Source organism: Anabrus simplex, chromosome 6, assembly GCF_040414725.1.
Source record: "Anabrus simplex isolate iqAnaSimp1 chromosome 6, ASM4041472v1, whole genome shotgun sequence".
Classification (NCBI taxonomy): Eukaryota; Metazoa; Arthropoda; class Insecta; order Orthoptera; family Tettigoniidae; genus Anabrus; species Anabrus simplex.
Genome location: NC_090270.1, coordinates 249,935,391 through 249,960,339, shown reverse-complemented (window position 1 = coordinate 249,960,339; position 24,949 = coordinate 249,935,391). Strand labels below are relative to the sequence as shown.

Below are 24,949 nucleotides of genomic sequence, written 5' to 3'. Positions count from 1 at the left end.
TGTCTTGGGGAAGAAGTGAAAATGAAAATCCACAGCCTGTTTCCAGTCATTCGACTGGGTCAGGAATGTAGATAAAAATAAATAAATCCAAAACAAAAGTAATGGAGTGCAGTTGACCAAAGTCAGGTGATACAGGAAATATTAGATTAGGAAACGAAGTCTTAAGAGAAGTAGATGAATATTGTTACTTGGGCAGTAAAATAACTAACGATGGCAGAAGTAAGGAGGGCATAGGTAAAAAGCATACTAGCACAAGCAAGGAAGGCCTTTTTAAGAAAAGAAATTTACTCACTTCGAACATTCATATAGGAATTAGAAAGTTCTTTTTGAAGACTTGTTTGGAACGTGGCATTGTATGGACATGGACGATACGTAGCTTAAAAAGGACGAGAATTGAAGCTTTTGAAATGTGGTGTTTAAGAAGAATGCTAAAGGTGAGATGGGTAGATTGAATGATGATTAAAGAGATAATGAATCAAATTGGTGAGATGAGAATTGTCTGTCTGTCTGTCTGTCTGTCTGTCTGTCTGTCTGTCTGTCTGTCTGTCTGTCTGTCTGTCTGTCTGTCTGTCTGTCTGTCTGTCTGTCTGTCTGTCTGTCTGTCTGTCTGTCTGTCTGTCTGTCTGTCTGTCTGTCTGTCAGGTCATCAGCCCAGAGGCTGGTTGGATCCTGAAATAGTGCCACCAAAGGCTATGCAGCTATAGGAAAACCACAAAAACCAATGACAGCACCAAAATGAAGCATACTAGGCAAGATGAGGTGTGACATAGTTTGCCATTGCTTTCCTCACTGGGCCAGAGAGTGCTATTGTAGCATGACTAACGCTATGAGCAACACCTTTCACAACCCTCAGACGCACTGGATGTGCTCCAAATGTCATTACTCATACCCTAGCAGCTTCCATATTGTCACAGCCATTGATGAGACTAGTGGAAGCTACACTTTGCTCTGGCCTGTGCCAAGAGATGGATGCAAAAGTACTGCATGCATCAAGAAATGACAGCAGGCAGAGATGAGAACTATTTGGCTAAATTTGATGAGAAGAAGAGATAAAATGAGAGGACACATCTTAAGACACCCAGGACTTATTAAAGCTGGTTCTTGAGGGAAGTGTAGGTGGTAAGAATGGACCAAGGTATGAATATGACAAGCAGATTAGAGCAGATGTAGGATGCAGTAGTTACGTAGAAATGAAAATGTTAGCTCAAGATAGGGTGCATGGAGATCTGCATCAAACTAGTCTATAGACTGATGACTCAAACAACAGCAACATTTAGGAGAGTACATTTACTTCATTAGTGTTACAGGAGGGAGAGGGATGTTATAGGAGGGGCAGGGATGGTCAGTTCCCAATACTAGTGATAAATATGTGTTAGGCCCAGTTTCTTCAACGAATGTGATAGAAGAAATAAATCATTTATGCAATGACCTTGCTCTTTACTTTGAAACGCACATACGATCGAACAAACATCTTAATTGGAGTTAGCATGGTGTTGTCACCTCCAACTCTTTGAAGGCTAGCACACAGTGAGTCATCTGGTAGCGAACGAGAGGACCACTTACAATAGACCAACGGTAAAGTATTCCTTAATTAAAACATTCATTATTAGAGAAGTCTTGCTTTTGAACAGACAAGATTTTCTTCTGAAGGGGCAGAGGAAATTTCTCTACAAAACGTGAAGAATTTTGGCTAGTTTTCTGACACGACAAAAATCAAAAAGGTTATTACCCTGTCTAAAATTACGGGCTGTAAAAACATCAGACTAAATATCATAAGCTCTGTCAATATGTGGTTATAAAGATTTCCATTGTTGGAAGAACAACTTGTCCAGGGTTTGATTTTCCAGTGAAACAAAGGAATTTGAAGTAACTTGAGGGATTTTCCTGGTGGGTGGATTTTCACAAAGACATGCTGTATCAGTATTTTTGTGGTCCAGGAGTCAAGAATTGGAGCATAACAGTTACTTGAATATGGGAAGAAAGCTTCCCATTTTGTAGCTGTTACAATAATATTATCAGCTTTAAACTTCTTTTTCAAAACTATTGGGCTGAAGCTTCCTGCAGGCTTCTGCAACACAATACTGTAAATAATTTTGTCAACAGGTAACCATTTATGCTGATCGTAGGCATAATAGTGTACGACTGAGTTGGTGCGCGGATAGATTGTGCTACATTGTGCATGTGTCTTTCACCAACAAAAGATTGGGTCCTTTTAGACTGCGTTTTTCGCTCAAATCCATGCTGGTCTATGTTTTCAAATGTGGAGGGGGTATAATTAATAAATTGCTATCTTCACAAATTCCTTTGCTGCTTTGTCAATTTCGACATCGTCATTTACTTGGGATCGTGAAACAAATTTAGTTATCTTCCTGCTACTAATTCTGTTTTTTTTTTTTCTTGAATCGATCAATCCGTGCACGAGATGCACAGAAATCACCCTTTATAGGCGGAAGATCTTGCAAAATTTCTAGAGCCTACAGTCACAAGACTTCATCACTTCGGGACTGCTGGCTGAAGGTGGGGTTTGAACTCATTACACCCTAAATACAAGTTTCCAGCTATGTGGCCCATACTGTGCAGCCAACCCACTCGGTAGTATCAAGCGTATATTCCATTGTTTGCAGCAGGCACTTTAAGAACTCGGACCCCAGTGTCAGCGTTGCGACATAAACACTACTTCCAAATGTCATTCCGTCTGTATTTGAAGATTTTCTGTAGTATAAACCGACGTGTACATACAAGAAGATCATATTTAAAAAAATTTAAAAATTAATATCACGGGGAAGCTAACCACATCTACCATCAGTGAAGAAAATTATCCTCGTAATCTATAAGTTTCATTCCATATTGATATTGTACTCAAATGCAATGAGAAGAAGGCTTCCACCTAATCAATACTTATTATTAAATTATTAAATTAAAATTATTATTAAATTAAAAATTTAATTTAATAAGTAATGATTAGGTGGAAGCCTTCTTCTCATTGCATTTGAGAATTACCCTCTGCGGCACGTAATGTTCTATTGAACTAATCAATCAATCAATCAATCAATCACTGCTGATCTGCATTTAGGGCAGTTGCCCAGATTGCAGATTCCCTGTCTTATTTTCCTAGCCTTTTCTTAAATCATTGCAAAGAAATTGGAAATTTATTGAACATATTCCCTGGTAAGTTATTCCAGTCCCTAACAACACTTGTTATAAACAAATATTTGCTCCAATTTGTCCTATTGAATTCAAACTTTACCGAGCTCGATGGCTGCAGTCGCTTAAGTGCGGCCAGTATCCAGTAATCGGGAGATAGTGGGTTTGAGCCCCACTGTCGGCAGTCCCGAAGATGGTTTTCCGTGGTTTCCCATTTTCACACCAGGCAAATGCCGGGGCTGTACCTTAATTAAGGCCACGGCCGCTTCCAATTCCTAGGCCTTTCCTATCCCATCGTCGCCATAAGACATATCTGTGTCGGTGCGACGCAAAAAAAAAAAAATCAAACTTTATCTTCATATTGTCGTCTTTCATACTTTTAAAGACACCACTCAAATTTATTCGTCTACTAATGCCATTCATGCCATCTCTCCACTGACAGCTTGGAACATACCACTTATTTGCAGGTTATAAATTTCATTTTTTGTCCGTATTGAAGATCTACTTGTGATACAAATTCTTATAATTTTGTTAATTACCATCTATTCAGTACAATAAAACATAATGAAAACTTACATACCATATCAACAACTTAATAAATTTGTAAGTTTTTATTACGTTTTTATTGTATTGAATAGGTGGTAATTAACAAAATTATAAGAATTTGTATCGCATACCACTTAGTCGAGCAGCTTGTCTCCTATCTCCCAAGTCTTCCCACCCCAAACTTTGCAACTTTTTTGTAATGTTACTCTTTTGTTTGAAATCACCCAGAACAAATCAAGCTGCTTTTCTTTGAATTTTTTCCAGTTCTTGAATCAAGAAATCCTGGTGAGGGTCCCATACACTGGAACCATACTTTATTTGGTGTTTTACCAGAGACTTATATGCCCTCTCCTTTACATCCTTACTACAAGCCATAAATACCCTCATAACCATGTGCAGAGATCTGTACCCTTTATTTACAATCCTATTTATGTGATTACCCCAATGAAGATCTTTCCTTATATTAACACCTGGGTACTTACAATGATCCCCAAAAGGAACTTTTACTCCTTACCGCAGTGATTAAAACTGAGAGGACTTTTCCTATTTGTGAAACGCACAACCTGACTTTTAACCCCGTTTATCAACATACCATTGCCTGCTGTCCATCTCACAACATTAGAGGTCATTTTGCAGTTGCTCACAATCTTGTAACTTATTACTCTATACAGAATAACATCATCAGCAAAAAGCCCTATCTCTGATTCCACTTCTTTACTCATATCATTTATATATATACATAAGAAAACATAAAGGTCCAATAATACTGCCTTGAGGAATTCTCCTCTTATTACAGCATCGGATAAACTTCGCGTACTCTAACTTTCTGAGTTCTATTTTCTAGAAATATAGCCACCCCTTCAGTCACTCTTTTGTCTAATCCAGTTGTACTCATTTTTGCCAGTAGTCTCCCGTGATCTACCCTGTCAAATGCCTGACATAGGTCAATTGCGATAAAGCAACTATATAGTAGACGACCTGAAACTTAAAAAGAAAAAAATGGTTAAAGTAGCAGAAGAAGAAACTAGCCATTACCCTTATGTTCAGAAAATATCCTTAACCTTCAACTAAGAGTCTGCAGTATATTTAATCCATTTTCAGGATAGGTACCCTAATGCTTCTTCAGGGCTTTTATATAAGTGCCTTTTTGTTGTTGTTGTCTTCCAAGAAAACACTGTTTATCAATTTGTATCTGAAAGGTAGGTTTTTAAATGAACGTATATACAAGATCTGGCAGAACAAGACATTGCCACTACTGAAAAATCCACAGCCTGTTTCTAGTCATTCGACCAGGTCAAGAATGGAATTAATGAACCCCTGTTTAGCAGCAAGGATAGGAATTGTGCTGACTGCTGAAGCCTGTCACACTCCTCTGGATATTGCTACTATTGTTGCTACAGAAATTATTAAAGCCTTTGTTGGACAATATTACAAGAAATATGTCATTGAAGTGCAAAAATATTGCCAAAATGATCAAAAAACCTTTGAACAGAATTGTGTAAAACTAAGCTGGGAAGTGATATGATATTTATTGGGTGACCATTTCTTTATGGAGAATTTTTTGTAAGTATTAATGAATAGTGTTAATATGTTTCCATAAATAGACTACCTATTTTCTGAATACTTCAAAGAAAATATTTGTATATTTGTATGAGTTGACACTGGGTCATTTGGTCATAACTGTACTGAAGTAAAATAAGTTGGCAGTGAGAAATTTTAGCATGATATTGAGGAATTATTTGCACCACACCAAAAACAGATCACAAGAAATGTTCAGAACATGTAGTTTCTTTGTGAGTATCATAATTAATGCTTTATTAGCAAATATTCAGAAATGATCATCAGTACTCCATGAAGACGTTCATTAAAACTTGTCTTAGATCAGTGCTTCTAGTGGGAGAACTGATAACTATATACAGTACAGCACCGCACTTTTTGTCCCTCATATCCTAACCTTGTACAATAACTTAAGCGGTGGTATAAACAAACATGTCTGAGGGTGACAGTAGACAGTGCAACACAGTCCAGCCAACAAACTTTTAGTGGAAGAAATAATCTGTAGATCCGTAAAATCAATATTATAGTTTCAGAGAAATTTCTGAGTCGAGTTGGGCATGGCTCAATTCATACTAGACATTCAGATGGGTTTAAATCGCTTTTAATAAGCACATTAACAGAAAATAATACACAGAATTGTTCAGTAGGCTTTATACTATCAATAAACACAAAGTAAACTATTGGAATTTTTGACCAGAATGAGTTACAATTTTTCCTTAAAATGCGCAGTATTCTGAATTGAAAAAAAAAGTCTGAATAATGCTAAACTTTAAACAAATGTGTATAACGTGCAAGATAAGAAAACCATACATTTCCACTTGTTAGTACTTACTACCCAAGAGTGTTTTGTGTGTTGTAATAAGTTTATATTACTTGTCATTTCAGTTAATTCTACTTTTAAGTTAATTTTTTGTATGATGTGCTTACTGTCCCCAGTATTTTATTTTGACTGTGTTACATAGGCGTTATGGAAGGAAAAATGGACGAGGTACTGGGCTCCTTTGCTGTTCCCTTGGATGGCCGCTTTGAAAAAATACGAACTGGGGAGTCCAACCTGGGCAACTGGGTGTGCGACGTAGTGCTGGCTGCTACGGGTGCAGATCTGGTGATACTCAACTCCGGCACTTTCCGGTCCGACATGGTTCATCCCGCTGGACCATTTGTTATGAGGGACCTTATGACTGTCGTACCCATGATGGATCCTATTGTTGTCATCCAAGTTACAGGTTCATATTCTTCCACTGTTTTCTTATTTAAGCTTGAGGTACTCAACCCCACTAGGATGTGAATTGAAGATATTTCTAGTTTAATAACTCCTTTGCTTGGCAAGATATCAGATTTGTTTGTAAAGCAGATATTAGCACAGAATAACTTTCATTCATTAGTGTTTTATTGGATCCATAGAAAAACTGACCTATTTATAACAGTGAAAAATACACTGAGTGACCAGAAGTCATGGGAAGACACTGAATGTGATGTTAATAACAAATTGCTCCTCCGCGATCCCTGTAAACAGCAGCAATACGGTGAAGTACAAGGTGTTGGAATCGTTCTGGAGGAATCTGGACCCATGCATCTTGCACTGCTACCCACAATTGGTCTTGTGTAGTTGGTGTGGGGTTCATGGGGCGTACACCAGCATCGACAACATCCCATAAATGCTCAATTGGATTAAGATTGGGGGATCTGGAGGGCCAATCCGTCGTAACTTCACTGGAGTGCTCCTCCAACCACCTGCGTGCCACCACAGAGCAGTGACATGGTGCATTGTCCTGTTGAAACATGGGATCTCCATCAGGGTACTCTAGGGCTAGAAAGGGATGCAGATGGTCTGAAAGAATGTCCACATAACGTGCACCTGTCAGCGCTCCCTGCAGCCAGACAGTGGGGCCTAAGTGCGACCATGAGATCGCCGCCCAGACCAGAACTGAGCCACCTCCTGCCTGGACACAACCTTGTTGACATGCAGAATCCATAGCTTCATGGGGCATACACCACACTGTCATGTGCCCATCATCTCGATTCAACTGGAACTGGGATTCATCGGCCCATACCACACGCCGCCACTGTTCCATGATCCATTGCCAATGTTCGTGGGCCCATGTACGTCGTTGAGCTCTGTGTCAAGGTGTCAGCAAAGGGACACGAGTTGGCCACCGGCTGGTGAAGCCTATGTGGTGCAGTTACCTCCTTACAGTCCTCGTAGAAATGGGTTCCTGACTCCCAACGTTCAATTGGACGGTGATCTGACTCACAGTAGCCCGTCGAGCGCCCAGTATGGTTCTGTGGAAGCAACGTGATGTCTGTTCGTTAAACACGCGTGATCTTCCCGTGCAGCAGTTTATGCGTGTGTTGACATTCTCTCTGTGATATCGAAGATCCACCCTTGACACTGTTGACCTCGGAAATCTGAATTCGTGTGTAATATCCACAATGCTATGATCCATGCACCCCGCGCCGATAATCATCCCACATTCAAAGTCGGTTAACTCGCGACGTGTTCCCGTTTTCATAACACTGGTGTCTGTGACAGACTGCTCAGCTATACCGCAGCTAGCCGCAACACTCAGGGGTCATACACGGCACATTTTCTAATGGGACACCACTTCCCGTGACTTTTGGCCATTCAGTGTATATACACAGATGTATGTAAATAAAACATACTACTGGATAGGGTAATGGAAAGGAACAAACAAGTGACAAATCAGGATCAGAACATAAAAAGTAACACGTACTATCTGCGTCTGTCGAGAAGTCGCGGCAGTTTGTAGGTATGGCACATGTAAGAGATACTACACTTTTAGCTGCAAGCATTAGTCAAGAAGACAATGTGAGCTCCTTCATATTCCTTATTAAACTGTTCATTATGCAGCATTTATTAATTATAGTAGATGTGTAACTATAACACAGTTGCACTACCACTTAGAAACTTCACGACACCACCTCAATTCACAAGAGTTATCACGAATGAAACCGATGTTTACTGTCAGGCCTTGAGACTTGAGATAGGCGCATGCGTGGCAACAATGCTTACCCCTCGCATTACTTACGACTATAGTAATACGATAAACACAATGAGAGGTCAGAGTGGGAAGCAGAAAAAAAATAGAAATAGGAAACAGGAGCAAGCATGAAGACACAAAAGGACAAGGACACTTTTCACACTTCATACACTGTCTTCAGATTAGCTTTGCTTTTCTCCTCATCTGTCAATTCATATGCTTTTTATTTATTTTTTAATGTTGCACTGACACAGATTGGTCTTATGGCGATGATGGGAGAGGAAAGGAAGTGACTGTGGCCTTAATTAAGGTACAGCCCCAGCATTTGCATGGTGTGAAAATGAGAAACCAAGGAAAATCATCTTCAGGGCCCACTGTATCTCGAATGCAAGCTGATAGTTATGTGACCGAAGCACACGGCTACTCGTTCAGCAATTTCATTCGTCTTCATTATTTCCTTTCAGTCCCTGATGAGGTCATTTCTGCTTCCAGCTTCATCAGAAGGGCAAATTTAAACACTCACTGAGGGGCCATCATTCCTGATATGGAAAGAGTGGATTAAAAAGAAAGCTGGATAAACACATGAAGATCCTTTTCTCCTTCTATGTTTGTCCTTTGTTTATCTGGCTTTCATCTTATTCTACACTTCCACATCTAGACTGAAGATCTGTCAAGGTGGCCCCTTAACGAGTGTTGATGCCTGCTTTCCCAATGAAGCTGGAAGCAGTAACAAGCTCACCAGAGTTTGAGAAGAAATGGATGTAGAATACCTCATATTTTGAGTTGTGACTGGTACTGTTGTAAATATAATCACCTGTAGAGGTCCTGGAAGAAGACAAATATCTTGGCTTGACAGTCTTAGAAGCTGGTGCAATATGTCATCAGTTGAACTGTTCCGCGCTGCCACAAACAAGACGAAAATAGCCATCATGATTGCCAACATCCAAAATGGATAGGCACAGAGAGAAGAGAAGAAGAGGAGCTGTTTTTCTCAGCCGCGAGGCCATGACCTGGTACCGAGCCCTGGCATCAATTACTGTGCCACAAGATATTCTTCTAGAATATTTTTACTTTTTAAGCACTTTTTACAAATAAATATTGTATGGTGGAAATGTTCTTAGCAGAGTAATTTTTGTGTTTATGTTCAGAATTGATTCATATGTTGTTACTTATAAAATTACATGCATTGCATGTAAAAAAACTTTTGGTATATGTACATGTGACAAGTGTTTTGCCATTAAGTTGACATCCTTTAGCTGCTGCTCCTGCTCTAGTGATTGCTATGAAGAAGTGCAGTGTAGAATAATTTTTCCCAGTACCTTCCTTTTTCAAATTAACATCATTAAAATCAATATAATAATACAGCGATCAGCATTATAAGTTGTACAACAATTTGGTGGTCAGACTGCGATAATATGTTAACGAAAACTAGTACAAATTGAAGGAACTACAGAAAAGTTTATTCATCTATTGATAGATTTTTTTTTTTTCTCCAACATGTTTCATTGTATTCATGGTGTTCATTTTAAGATCATGCAATATTGAAGTATTAATACAGGGTGATTTGTATAAACCAGGTGGTTTTCAAAAGACCCCATTTCTGTCTGATATTAGTTAGGAAGATGCGATTGCTTTCTAAATGTAATTTTACATGAAATTAGATGTGGAAGTGTAGGATAAGATGAAAGCCAGATAAACACAGGAAAAGGGATGAGAGAAATGAATAAAGATGAATACATTTTGTGAAAGAAAGGAACACAGGAAAATGAAATGGCGTATGCCTTTTAGTGCCGGGAGTGTCCGAGGCCAAGTTTGACTCGCCAGGTGCAGAGCTTTTGAATCGACATCCGTAGGCAATCTGCGCGTCGTGATGAGGATGAAATGATGATGAAGACGACACATGCACCCAGCCACCATGCCAGCGAAATTAACCAATTATGGTTAAAATTCCCGACCCTGCCGGGAATCGAACCCGGGACCCCTCTGACCAAAAGCCAGCACGCTAACCATTTAGCCATGGAGCCAGACAGGAACACAGGACAAACATAGAAGGAGAAAAGGATCTTTGTGTTTATCCAGCTTTCTTCTTAATCCACTCTTTCCATATCAGGAATGATGGCCTCTCAGTGAGTGTTTAAGTCCGTGGAAACAACGGTGTTTTTTTTTTTTTTAATTTTACAATTTAAAATTTTACAAGTTCAATGTATGAACATTAAAGAATTTGGAAATGTATTTACAAGTAAATTTGTTGGAACTGGGCCCTCGTCTTGTAAGAAAAGGATTTACCAAGCCGCGATCTCTCGAATGTTGAGAACCGTTGCTGTAGAGCAGAGGTGCCCAGCTGAGTGCTCTTTGAGGATAGCACATTGTGGCCAGGCTGGCCTAATGTAAATGCGGGCAGCTTACGTAGCATGCATACATCACAGTAAAGTGAGAGAGCGAACACACTTGGCAGGGAAGCGAAGCAGTGGTGTTCATTTGCGACTACGAAGCTCTCCTCCACTACTCAGCAATATTTTTATTCAGGTACAGTATTGTTAAAAAAAAACCAATAAGATGTGATAGGATGAGGGAGTGCCATTACCAGTAGACCAATTGGCAGGGTACCAGTTATTTCTCTTTAATAATTATTTCAAAATCCAGCCTTGCATATTCTTACTCTGATACCCTTAAAAATTTTTACCCTGAGCATTTTCAGAGTCATTTTTGGAGTTCGACATTCATTAGCCACTAAACTTGTAGTGGACAAATGTAGGCAGTTACTAGTAGATAATGGTTGATATTTATGTTGGCTTCAAGGTCTTTTTCCAGTATTTTTGCTATTTCTTTAAACGTTGTACTACCAACAATAATTGTTTTCTTACTTCATGTGAATTGAATGACCAATATGTGTAATGATATTATAGGTAAAGATATTCTAGCGGCTTTGGAGAATGGGGTATATTGCTACCCTAAGTTGGAGGGGAGGTTCCCGCAAGTAGCAGGTATCAGCTTTGCCTTTGATCCTCGTAAGCCTCCAGGACAGCGAGTAGACCCACAGTTGGTGAGGATAGGGGACGAGTACCTTGTACCTGACCAACGTTACCGCCTTGCCACTAAGACTTACCTGTACTCGGGCTGTGATGGTTATACCATGTTTAGGGATGCCAAGGTTCTGGTAAGTCTTATGTTTACATTGTGACCATTGCATGAGTTGCATGAGGGAGTGAATTACTTTACACTGAATTACAAACATTGTAAGGTTATATCCAATTAAATGAAAAATGTACAATGTTTCACTGCTTAGCTCCAGTTTTGAAACAGTGGAAAGAAATGTTATACGACCCACAAAAAAATATTGAACTACTATGCTGCAAACCAGCTTAGACCTAATCCTACAAAGACCTAAGTTCATGCTTTTCATCTTAAAACAGAGTGTCCACCCGTATGGAAAACCTGGAAAACAGGGAAATGTCAGGGAATTCGAAAAATAACGGGAAAACCTGGAAATGTCAGGGAATTCAGGAAAAATTCTGAAAATTAATTCTTCTGCCAGATCCATGTAATATAAACACATTTTTCAGCTTTTATAACATTACTCTAGGGCCTTCCTTTTATGCCAGGAATTAAATCATAATGAGAAGTTAATAAAGTGTGATCTTGAATGTGAAGTAACCAATAATATCAATAGCTATATGATAGATTGATCGAATTTTCAATGTTTTGATCTGCTTACTATTGAATATTCTGTGTTGTTGAGGAATGGCGAGCTTGATGAATTTGGCCTATATTGCGTTCTCAGTTTTTCTAATCGCTTAAATGCATGGCTTCCACAACAATATATGCATATAGACAAAATTCCACAACCCAACGGATGACTGTGTTTGTTTACTATGTAATGACTTGTACGATAGCTACTACCTCGTAAAATGTAAAAACAGACATAAAACTCTGACTGAATGCAGAAAAGTGTGAAATTCTCTTAAACTTAATACTCATTCGAGTACTTATGATCATGAAGATGGTTTTCCGTGGTTTCTCATTTTCACTCCAGGCAAATGCTGGGGCTGTACCTTAAGACCACAGCCGCTTCCTTCCCATTCCTAGGAATTTCCTGTCCCATCGTCGCCATAAGACCTAGCTGTGTCGGTGCGACATGAAAGGTTGTTTGTTGGTTAAGAGATTTTGAGTTTGTGAAGTATGTTTGGATGTATTCGGTCTTGATCCAGCCAATCCCAAGCTGCCATTCATATCGATTTATATCAGTTGAGTGCAGTTTCGAAACCTGGCTGACAATTGTATTGTCTACATCATCATGTGGTTAAGCTACCTCACTCGGTGTGTGTGGTATAGGTTTAATAGTGTTCAGTGTAGATGGAATTGTATTTACATCTGTGTGTGGGTTAGTATATAGTTAGTCTGTGTAATCATACCTCAGTATAGTTCATGAAAGACAAGTGGCAAGAATGTGACTCAGCAAAAATTGGCACCGTGGTCTCGATCAGCCAAATAACATCCTTCCTATGCCAGTCATTAACTGCAAATAATTTATTTCTTTTATTCTTATTAATAATGTACCTATTCTTGTTTGTGTCAGATATTGTTAGGAAGTGCATGCACTATCTTAGGTTTTGCGAATTTGTTTTCACTAGTGATTCGCGTGTGATTTTTGTAGTACAGTATTACATTTTACGAGGGCTGTGTGCCGCAGTTATATTGCATCAGCTGTTATTGAAGCAGTAGAGTGCTGGCAGCATAGATAAGGCAGTGCTCACAGGTTTTACGAACTGTCAATTTAGAAGAAAGCTGTGCGGAATTTAGGACTATTTAAAAGATTTTTACAATATCCGTATCTTTCTTCTTTTTTTTAAGCTAACAATATCTTCATCAAAGCCAAGGAAAACTTTGTTTAATGAAAGGTGGCTGCTTGATGGTACTTTCAGAACATGGTTGAAATCTATGCCTCAAGACAAATTTTCAGCATATTGCATAATATTGTAATCTGCATAATATGTAAAACATCATTTACTGTTAGCAAGATTGGGAAGCAGGCATTAAAAAGTCACATGGGAGGAAAGATCATGACAGTAGTATCAAGTTCAGCCAGTTCTCGTCATCCCTTTCAAGTTATTTTAAAAAGGAACATTCGAATAGTGAAGTAACAAGAGACTTAAACTCAGTAGATAATACCTGGCCGCGCACAAGTTGCCCTCTGCCTGTCACAGCTACCACAACGAACTTTATCAGATATGACTCCACTTCTTCTTCTTCCATTAAGGAAGGTTCACCAGAGACGAGATGTCTACAGAATTATCTTTCAGGAGAGCAAGTAACCAAAGCTGAGATTATATGGTGCATGCATACTGTCATGCAACACCATTCTTTACGTGCCAGTGAAGCTAGTGTACGTTTGTTTCCAGTAATGTTTCCAGACTCTGAAACAACTTCGAAAGTTCAACTGCACAGAACAAAAGTTGCATATAGAATCACTCATGGTTTAGCTCTCTATTTCCATAAACAAGTTCTTGAGTAAGTGCACACATTTCATCGTTGGGTTTGACGAGTCACTGAATAAAGTTTCTCAGATGGACCAAATGGATCTTGTAGTTCGTAGTTTAAATCCTGATTCTAATGAAGTATGCACTTCTTATTTTGATTCCATGCTTCTTGGTCACTCTACCTCCTCAAATTTGTTAAATGGTTTTTTTGGAAGCACAGCAAGGACTCTATCTAAAAAAAACTCACAAATTTCAATGGATGGTCCAAATGTTAATAAAAAGTTCCTTCAGAATTTTAGTAATTTATTAAATTATGATCTAGAATCTCCTATTTTGTTGAACATTGGATCTTGTGGCTTCCATACTGTGCACAATTCATATAAAATGGCAGTAAAAGAAATCATAAAAGTTTCAGACAGATCTTCCATTTGCATCACTCCTTTATGAATCTTTTATTAATGATAAATGTCATGACAAGGTTTTTTAAGTCTGAGTTGCTGCAGTCTTCAGAAAATGTCCTAAAACGAATTTAGACAGTAAAGAAAATCTTCTGCCTGCATCTAAAATTGACATAGGTTCTGCTGCTAAAGCAGCACTTCATGGCACTCCTAGATTAAATGATAGAGATATGTTAGTGTTTCACACAGATTGTCTAAGAGGAATGGTAGCTTTATGCCAGAAGTTACTGGAAAGGTTACCACTGGCTTGTCATAGTCATCGTCATCATCTGCAGTTTCCAGCTGTTGGCTGGGTCTGCTCATCGCTGGCATATAAACTGACTAAATTAATTTCTTGTTTCGATCTAAGTGTAGCCAAGTAGCCTGTAAGCAGCAGGCTGCTAAGGATAGTTTTAAATGCCTTTGTTGAAAACAAATGGATCTCGGGTAATGAAGCCGATCATGTACGAAGGGGGTTCACTTCTGTTTGTGAGAATGATACTTTGAAAGAAGTGAATTCTTTGACTTCTAAAGACGAGAGGTTAGATCACTTTTGGCTTCGCACTGTTTTTCCAACAGTAAAGTTGAGAACATGCTACAAGTATCCCTTGTAGCAAAATCTAAAGGAGAAATGTGAAGCATTGGAAGTAGAAGATTCTTTGCAAAAAAAAAAAAAAAAAAAAAAGAGAAAGGCCACTTTTGAAATTTAATATGCACATTAATTGCTTTTTTTTAAAATGTATTTTAATATTACTGATACTTCCTTTATAATTTTGTTTTTTGTCATTTTGTGTCAGGGAAAAAACTGGTTTTTATGTCTGGAAAACAGGGAAATGTCAGGGAATTTTAAAATCTGGATTTGGTGGACACCCTGTAAAAACAAACAAGCACATCAGAAGCTGAAAGTCGTGATCAAGTACCGAACTAGAATTCTCAAAATATCAATCAGTCACTACTGATACGCATTTAGGGCAGTCGCCTAGGTGGCAGATTCCCTGTCTGTTGTTTTCCTATCCTTTTTTAAAATGATTTCAAAGAAATTGGAAATTTATTGAACATCTCCCTTCGTAAGTTATTCCAATCCTAACTCCCCTTCCTATAAACAAATATTTGTCCTCTTGAATTCCATCTCTATCTTCATATTGTGATCTTTCCTACTTTTGAAGACACCACTCAAACTTATTCGTCTACTAATGTGATTCCACACCATCTCTCCACTGACAGCTCGTAACATACCACTTATGATAAAAGTAAGAAATTTATTTCTCTTCCACCTATTCAATACAACTCAGTATGTTAAAGTTAGAGTTAAATCCTCATTAAAATAAGAATTGGAACATGTTTCGCCCTTTCCTATGAGGCATCATCAGCCGTTTGAGGTAATGATACGGAATTAAAGTAGTTGAATATAATTATAAAAGAGAATTAAGCAAGCTAAACCACCGTAGAATTAAAATAAAAGACATTCCCAGGTAAAACAGTAAACAAGTAATATCTACAAATACAACCTCATATAATATTTATCTTATATATATATCTTTTATATATATGTATATATATCTTATCCAACTTGTTTAGCAATTATAAGGAAAGCCCCCAAAGTTCATTTCTAATAATACAGTTATCTTCCAAAAGACTTAGGCAATTTAAACACACTCACTATTTTCTGCCTACTGCAATTTCTTGATAAACAATGTAAAATTGATTACACAATTACAATCCTGACAAACACAATTCTAACATTATAACGATAGTCCAAAATTTTGTATGTAGATCTTACTTGAGTTCAGCCCAGAGACCAAGGATAGACTGATGATGTTACTTACATATTCTCCAAACTAGAACAAGAAATCTTTAAAAAAAATTCCACAGTCTTTAGCCGGATGGTGATTTATTCACCCAGGATCGTAATCCCACACCGTGTCTCCCCTTTTTAAGTTGAAATTTCATTAAAAACTTGCAACTGCAGCAGACGCTTGATGCTTCTTCTCTGAAGGACAGTTGAATCTCAGTTCATTGTCACAGACAGTTGAACTCGACAAGTGACGGCATTCGAAGTAGCGCGATCGTTAGATAGCGGCAGCGTACAGTGAGTGGAGAATACAACGCTTAACTTTCCTCAAGTTTTTAACAACACGCCATTTGACAATTAAATGGAATGCGCTTTCTGATTTTTATCTTTATGGTAATATCTTTAAATATCAAGAACCAACCACCTTTGTTTTTAGACTCAAATAATAACACAAATATTGTTAAGGAAAAGTATACTACATTTTATATTGTAATAGTCATTTAACGATCTCTAATCCATTTTACAAGGCATAGTTTTTAACAGTATTCATAAGTCATTTCCAATCAGGTACCTGATCTATTCCTAAGGTAAAATATGGCTGATGATGCCTACTATTGATAGGCGAAACATGTACCATCCAATGTATTAATTTTATGTTAACATTTTTAATAAGGACAAAGTCCTAATTTTTAAGATTATATTGTATTGAATAGGTGGGTGGAAAATAAACACATACTAGTATTATTTAATCGAAAGTTAACCGAATGGCATATATAAATTTAAAAGGCGACCAGCAGAATTCTTCACAGGCTTGCAGTTATAGAAAAAAAAAAAAAAAAAAAAAATTATTATTACTGTCATGGATGACAGTACGAAATTACATTTACATTTCATTAAACAGTTCACCCAAAAGCTTTGTTCATTTTGGCTTTGGAGAAGGCCAGATGCTTGCATGAGATATCATATAATTTAGATCCCTGAAAAATACAAATAACAATCCCATAACAAAACATCAGGTAACACACGCAATAACAGCACCGTTAGAAAGCAAGTACAAAGAACGAAGAAAATTAGAAAGGAATATACAGGCCAAAAATTTAATAATAATAATAATAATAATAATGCCGGGCTGAGTGCCTCAGACGGTTAAGGCGCTGGCCTTCTAACCCCAGCTTGGCAGGTTCGATCCTGGCTCAGTCCGGTGGTATTTGAAGGTGCTCAAATACGACAGCCCCGTGTCGGTAGACTTACTGGCACGTAAAAGAACTCCTGCGGGACTAAATTCCGGCACCTCGGCGGCTCCGAAGACATTAAAAAGTAGTTAGTGGGACATAAAGCAAATAACATTAATTATTATTAATTAATAATAATAATAATAATAATAATAATAATAATAATAATCATCCCAAAGAATGAATTGAAGATTCAGCACGAATGATAAGATAATAAGTTTCAACAAATATAACAATACACAACCTCATAAGCGTATAACTAGCAATTCCAAATTCCCTCACAATTTAATTACAATTCGAACATGCAATTTTATGCAATAATCAAAACATTTACAAGGTAATTATATATTTAAAAATTTAATCTTTATGGTGAAGTGGTCCCTTTTAATGAAATTTCACCACCAGACATGAATACTGTTCAATTACGTAAGCAAACGGTTGTCGAAAATGTCCATTAATATGTAGGCGAGATTTACGATAAGCTCTTTTACTTCAAATAATCCACGGCCTTAGAAGAGCTCCCAAACATATTTGATTTTCCAGTACTTACATATTTGTGTAGAATATCCAATTTCACAACTTACGCCATATTTATAAGCTAGCCATGCCAGTAACGATCAATCTCACACAATGTTTTTTTCCTACTCTAATAAATTAAAACCAGGTTGGAGCATACAAAATAATATTAAGGCATAGCCTTAATTCTCCCACAGTTTAACCCAGTGTCCCACTCCATCTTTAACATGCTCCAACTATACCAATATGTCTTCCAGAGCACACAGGTTGACACAGCCATCTTGTACAACTGCCGTTACAGAAGTGCTGCTCGCTACTCCCAGCGACCAGCGCGCACAGAGTAGAAGTCCGAGATGCGCATGCGTACCACTTATCGATCCACAAATTGAGCATATAAGGAAGGATCCAGCAATGTTGTAATAATTGCAGATAACAGTTTTAAAAATAAATTTGCATTGTAGACTGCGCAAATAGATGAGCGTTCGAAACAATGTATGATAATGGGAGATAACATTCCAATACATAAGCGGAAATCCCCAAATAAATGCTTGTTTGCATTTTCATGTTACAGTTTGAAGCAAGAAAATTACAAACACATTGCCCATGTGATGGAGTTAAATGAAGAAAAACTATTGTCAGTAAATGTAAAGAGTAAATTGCTGCTGGAAGAAGATTGACCAGAGAGAGAGAAGGATGGACGTGAGAAGAAAAATCAAGAATTGAGAAGCTATGTTATGAAGAACAAAGGAAAATTCCATGATTTTGAGAAAAAAACAAATTTTTTCTGATGAAAAATTCAGCTCTTCTGATAGTTCCTGTCACTGTTGTGGTCAACTTGGGCATTTTGCAAGAGAGTGTCCAAAAGTAAGAGAAGCCAAGTCAAGAGGAAATGTGATTTGTTACACTTGTGGCAAGGAGGGACATCCTTTGTTTAAGTGTAGAAACTCTGAGGTTAGTACAAGTGACAATAGGGGCTCAGATGGGAATGCCCATGACAACAAGAAGCCATAGAGAGAATTCAAAAATAAAGTTGCCACTTATGAAGAGAAGAAAGAACTGGAGATAGAAGAAAAGAAGATTGGAAATAGCACTGTGGAAGTGAAATATGCTGTGCATTTGATGAGAGGACCTGAGGACAAAGAATGTAAACAGGACGAAAAGTCAAGTGATGCAAATACTTGAACTGTGGACAATGGTTGTAACCACCACATTACACCTCACCGTGAATTGTTGAACAACTTTGCAAGAAATGTGTCAGGTTCAGTGCAGGTGGGAAAGAAAAGTGTTGTATGTGATGTGAAAGGCAGTAGGTCCATAGTGCTGAAAATAAGTGATCAGTGTGGTGGATGGACTTTGAAACTAACCAAAGTGCTGTGGGTTCCAGATGCATCTGCTAATATTTTGTCGGTGAGGCAACTTGGAAAAACTAATGTGCGTTTTGAGATAGACAATGGAAGGATGACTCCTTATGACAAAGGGAATGGAGATGAAGACTTGTTCAGTGCCTATGCAAGAGAAGAAGATGGCATGTATATCATCAAATGTGATTGGTATGAACTAGAGAAATCTGACTGTCAAGATAGTGATGGTGAACAGGAATCTGTGTGTGCAGTTGCTTGCAAGATGGTAACAAGAGGAATATGGCATGACTGTTTTGGGCACACTGGAAATTAGCCTGACAGTAATTTGATTGGAAAGCAAAAAGGTAATGAGAAGTGTGAAGTGTGCATGAAAGGCAAAGCTAAAAGGGCTCCTTTCCCAGATAGACTAGTGAAATCACCAGCTCCCTTAGATCTTGTTTACTCTGATGTTAGTTATGTAAAGCCTGAAACCGTGGGAGGGCGGAAATATTTCCTAACATTGACAGATGACTATTCCAGGTACAGTGAAGCGAGTGTGTTAAAGCATAAAAATGAGGCTTGTGAAAAAATAATTACATTCAAAAAATGGCTGAGAATATTCAAGATAAAAAACTGAAAAGTGTTCAAACGGATGGGGGAGAAGAATATTGTAATAATGATGACTTGAAACAGTTCTTTGTTGACAGTTGTATTGTTCACAGGCTGTCTTTACCAGAACACCAGCAAATGGGAGTAGCAGAGAGGTTGAATCAACAGCTTCTGACTTTAGTTCAGTGCATGTTATTGAATGGTGGTATGCCTGTGAATTTTTGGGGCGAGGCGCTCTATACTGCCTGTTACATTAAGAATAGCTATAAGGCATCTGCTATTGAAAACAATGTACCCTATGAGTTGTGGTTTAACAAAAAATTGTCTAATGAGGAAATTTGTAGAATGAGAGTATATGGACGTCATGCCTGGGCATGTGAGGAACATAACAAAGCTGAGAAATTAGAGTCTAGAGCAAAGGAATGTGTCTTTTTTTTTTTTTTTTTGCTATGGGCTTTACGTCGCACCAACACAGATAGGTCTTATGGCGACGATGGGATAGGAAAGGCCTAGGAGTTGGAAGGAAGCGGCCGTGGCCTCAATTAAGGTACAGCCCCAGCATTTGCCTGGTGTGAAAATGGGAAACCACGGAAAACCATTTTCAGGGCTGCCGATAGTGGGATTCGAACCTACTATCTCCCGGATGCAAGCTCACAGCCGCGCGCCTCTACGCGTACGGCCAACTCACCCGGTAATGTGTCTTTTTGGGCTATCCTGACAATAGAAGAGGTTATAGGCTGTGGGACTTGAAAAACAAGTGTGTTGTTTTGTCCAGAAATACAGTATTTGAGGGGAGAGTGTTTCCCATGAAAACTAAGGAAGGACCTGCTACTGTGTTGCCTGTTAAGTCTTGTGAGAAACCATTGGTCATAGATTTAAGTTTGTTTGATTCTGATAATGAATCTGACTTGGTGCGCAAAATTGATGAGCAAATAATAGATGAGCCAGATAGAGGTCCTGAAATCAGTGTGAATAACATCAATGCTGAAGTGCAGGGAGAACCCATAATTCCTGAACTACGTAGGTCACAGAGAATCAGAAACAGACGAGAGTGTGTGGGTTGCATTGGATGTCATTTGTATGTTGTGTCTGCTGTAATTGACAGTTTACCGAAGAGTGCCAAGGAAGCTTTGACTGGTCCTGAATGTGAAAAATGGAAATCAGCAATGGAGAAGGAGCTAAGTAATTTTGAGAAAAATGAGTGTTGGAAATAGGTAGAGAGACCAAAAGGAAAGAATATTACTGGGACAAAATGGGTGTTCAGAATCAAAGAAGGACTTGATTGTAATGAGAACATTTACAGGGCTAGACATGTAGCTTTAGTTTATAAGCAGGTAGAAGGTGTTGATTATAATGATACTTATAGTCCTGTTTTGAGGCGTCAGATTGTCACAATCTTGATTGCTCTTGCGGTTGTCAAAGGTTGGCAAAGGTTGGAATATTCAACATTATGATGCAGATGCAGCATTTCTAAAGAGTAACATTAAGGAGGAAGTGTTTGTGGAGCAACCAAGTGGTTTTGAAAGAAAACCCAACTGTGTCTACAAGTTAAAGAAAAGTATGTAAGTTATGGTTTATACTGAAGTTCAAAGGACTGGAACATTTGTTTTTGATGGTGTCTTGAAGTCAGTCAGTCTTAAAAGTACTGTTTGTGAACCATGTGGTTTAAGTCAGGTTGTGTCGCTATCTAGACTTCAAGGATCTGGGGCAAATTAAGAGTTTTTTATCGATGTCTATGACTGTAACCAAAGATGCGGTGTATGTTGATCAATGCAAATACATTGATAATCTGATACATGAGTATAACTTAGAAAATGCCGAAGGATGTGTTGCTCCGTTGGATGTAAGGGACAAGAGGATTTCAGAGGAGGCCCGATAGTTGTAATCAGACTTTGTATCAAAAGGTTGTAGACAATCTACTTTATATAGCCAACAATACAAGACCGGACATATCCTTTGCGGTCTGCAAGCTGAGTCAGTACTCTAAGAACCCTAGTGTAAAAGACTGACAAAGAATAAAGAAGGTGTTTAGATATCTGAAGAAAATAAGAGATTTGAAGTTATGCTACAAAGCTAGTAATGATTCAATGAGTGTTTATTGTGATGCTGATTATGCTAACTCTGAGGACAGGAAATCTATTTCTGGGTATGTGTGCAAATTTGCTGGTTGTCTGGTTATATGGCTAGCAAGAAACAATAGATTGTTGCTACTTCAACTGTGGAGGCTGAGTTTGTATCAGTGGTGGTGTGCACAAAGGAAATGTGTTGGTTGCATAATTTTTTCAATGAGTTTGATGATTGTAATTACATTAAAGTGCCAATTCAAATTTTTTGTGATAATCAAGGTGCTATACATGTGAGCTCAACTCATGCTGTGTCTGAGAAAACTAAACATATGGATGTTCGCTATTTGTTTGTAAAGGACGTTGTGGCCAAGGGATTGGTAAAGTTTATGTATGTACCATCAGATGAAAATGTGGCAGACGTTCTCACAAAGGCATTGTCAGGGGAGGGAACTTCTAAATTTAGGAACTTGTTAGGACTTGTTGATTAGCATCTGCATGTTTATCTACGTGTGTTGCTTATTTTTTAAATTTGTGTTTGTGGTGAAATTTTTATGACAAGGGGAGGTATAGGTATTAATAATTTTTCTTCTGTACTTAGTGTTGTTAAAAATTTGACATGATGAGAAAAATAGTTCGTAGTGTATGTAGTATTTTTCATATCTATGGTAGTGTTTTTTAAAATATTATTCAATTGTTTTATCCAGAGATTGTCTCTCCAACCTTCTCGCACCGGAACCGTGCTAAATTATTACTCTATGACTTAAACTATGATTCTTTTGTCTTTTTGTTCCGAGTGATTGCGCAACGTATTGTTAAGTGTTGAGTTGAGACAGAAGGTTTTTAATAAATTTTTCTAATCAATTATTGAGAGTTGTGCCCAAATTTATTTATCATCTCAGCTATAAAAGCTGGCACTTTTGAGACCAAGTTGTCTTATTGATTGCTCCAGTATAGGGTGTGTGTTTATAAAGGAGGCGGGACGCTTCGTCCATGTTCGAGAGATCCACCAGCTCAAGGTAACGGCAGTTCTGGCTTAACTATGTGATAGTCTTTGAAAGCTAGCTCAAGGGGAAGGTTTCAAATCTTTAGTAATGTAACTTTAATTTCTAAAATGTAAATTTCAAACTTAAATGTAAATTTCAACAAGCCAAAAGAACTTAACCGAAATCAGGGAATAGAGATTGTGGTACCCCTCTCGTATTCCCTCTCAACTTGATCTTGAGGTGACTATGATTTTGTAACCTTTAAAATCTATCTTGTAATTTCTGTAACTTAACCTTTTTATCTAGTCACCTCAATAGTATAGGCTTGGCCTCTGTAACGTCGGGCCATGAGCCCAATAGGGTTTTATGCATGTACTGTAAATTTCTAGGATTGCAAGGGTTCGCCTCCTTTCCATTTTGGTTTTTGGGCCAGTAATTTAACCTTTTGTTTTCACCGAAGGCCTTGTAGAATGGGTACTCACTACCCCTGTTAAACTCTAAGTCATTCTTTTCATGGTAAAGATATCAGACTGTTGAGCATTTTAGACAGTGAATACTGTTTGATTTTGTAAAATGTAGGATGTGCCTCTGATAGGCCTGGAAATTTTTGAAAATAGATTCCTAAGTGTAATTTGATAGAGCAATAATGCTATTCCTATTAATGTAAAGGTGTTAATGTAAAGGTTAAATGGTGCCTTTGGAAGGCTGGAATGGTGTAATGTTTGGAGATTTGTCTCCTAGATAGTTTCCTGGAGCAAAGGTGCTATTGTCATTTATTATATTACTTCTATATCTCATTGTTGTACTTGAAATCTTGTTTTTCACTTAGCAAATTGTTTTGTTAAAATTTAACATCTGAAAAGAGATCCCCTCCTCACCCCAAAAATGGAGAAAGAAATATAGCTCTAATTTTAAAGTTTTAAATCAATCCTTCAATTTTCATATATCCACCCATTCATGCCCGGACCTTCTTTCACCTCTGTAAACCACGGTATCTCCGTGACGACGACGACGACGATAATAATAATAATAATGTCTCCTGAGTTATACCAGCATTTTGAGAAAATATCAGACACTGTTACAAAAAAAAAAAAAAAACCAGTTGAAATTTTGTGGCCATATTCAAAGAATGGACAATGAAAGATTTACTGAGAGGATATTTAATTATGCGTCCTCCCTAAAATTCAAGAATAATTGGATAATCAAAATTGAAAAAGACCTTCAGGAAATCAGCATAACAGATGAAATTATATGGGACAGGCCTAACTTTAGAACGTTGGTGAACAAACACCATTTTGTTGAAAAACCCAAGATGAGAACCACCGGGCGAGTTGGCCGCGCGTAGAGGCGCGCGGCTGTGAGCTTGCATCCGGGAGATAGTAGGTTCGAATCCCACTATCGGCAGCCCTGAAAATGGTTTTCCGTGGTTTCCCATTTTCACACCAGGCAAATGCTGGGGCTGTACCTTAATTAAGGCCATGGCCGCTTCCTTCCAACTCCTAAGCCTTTCCTATCCCATCGTCGCCATAAGACCTATCTGTGTCGGTGCAACGTAAAGCCCCTAGCAAAAAAAAAAAAAAAAGAGAACCACCACTGCATGGATTACTGCTGTGTACCGAGTATAACAGCCTAACTGAATATTGGTGGGAGATAGCTTTGGGAGTTAGAAAACTTCAGCATTCCATTCCTCTGCTTCATGCATTTCCTGATGCTGCTGGTACGTAACACACTGGTTTATCATAGTATTCCAGCTATTCGATCCCTGCTCTGACGGGCTATTTTGAATGAGGAGTGTGCACATTTAAGGCTGAGGCTCACTTAGTAGTAGTATGACCTGGTCTAGAATTATGATTTAGGCCTATTCCAAGTTATAGCACCACAATTCACTAAATAATTCAAAATTCAACCCTGAAAAGAGCCGTTTCTTAAGAAAAGCTTCTTCCACTTCACTTTTATTAAATCTACATTAATTTTATTCCAAATTAGCTCCTCTTCATTTGCTCTTCTTCTTGTAAATTGTCGAAGCGGAGGAAGCCTACCTGCTCACCAGCCAAACCATTTAACAAATGTAGTAGTAGTAGTAGTAGTAGTAGCAGCAGCAGTATTTTTTTTGCTATTTGTTTTACGTCACACCAACACAGATAGGTCTTATGGTGACGATGGGACAGGAAAGGCCTAGGAATGGGAAGGAAGCGGCCATGGCCTTAATTAAGGTACAGCCCCAGCATTTGCCTGGTGTGAACATGGG

The 24,949-nt window shown here is 38.1% G+C and overlaps 1 protein-coding gene across 1 annotated transcript in view; it reads left to right on the top strand.

The window, feature by feature from the left end:
- Positions 1-24,949, top strand: part of LOC136875701 (mannosylglucosyl-3-phosphoglycerate phosphatase) — a 176,916-nt gene that overhangs the window by 121,687 nt on the left and 30,280 nt on the right. Inside the window, exons 8-9 of the mRNA XM_068228111.1 lie at positions 6,210-6,473; positions 11,156-11,406. Of these exons, the coding sequence (XP_068084212.1) occupies positions 6,210-6,473; positions 11,156-11,406 (515 nt within the window). The remainder of the gene's footprint in view (positions 1-6,209; positions 6,474-11,155; positions 11,407-24,949) is intronic.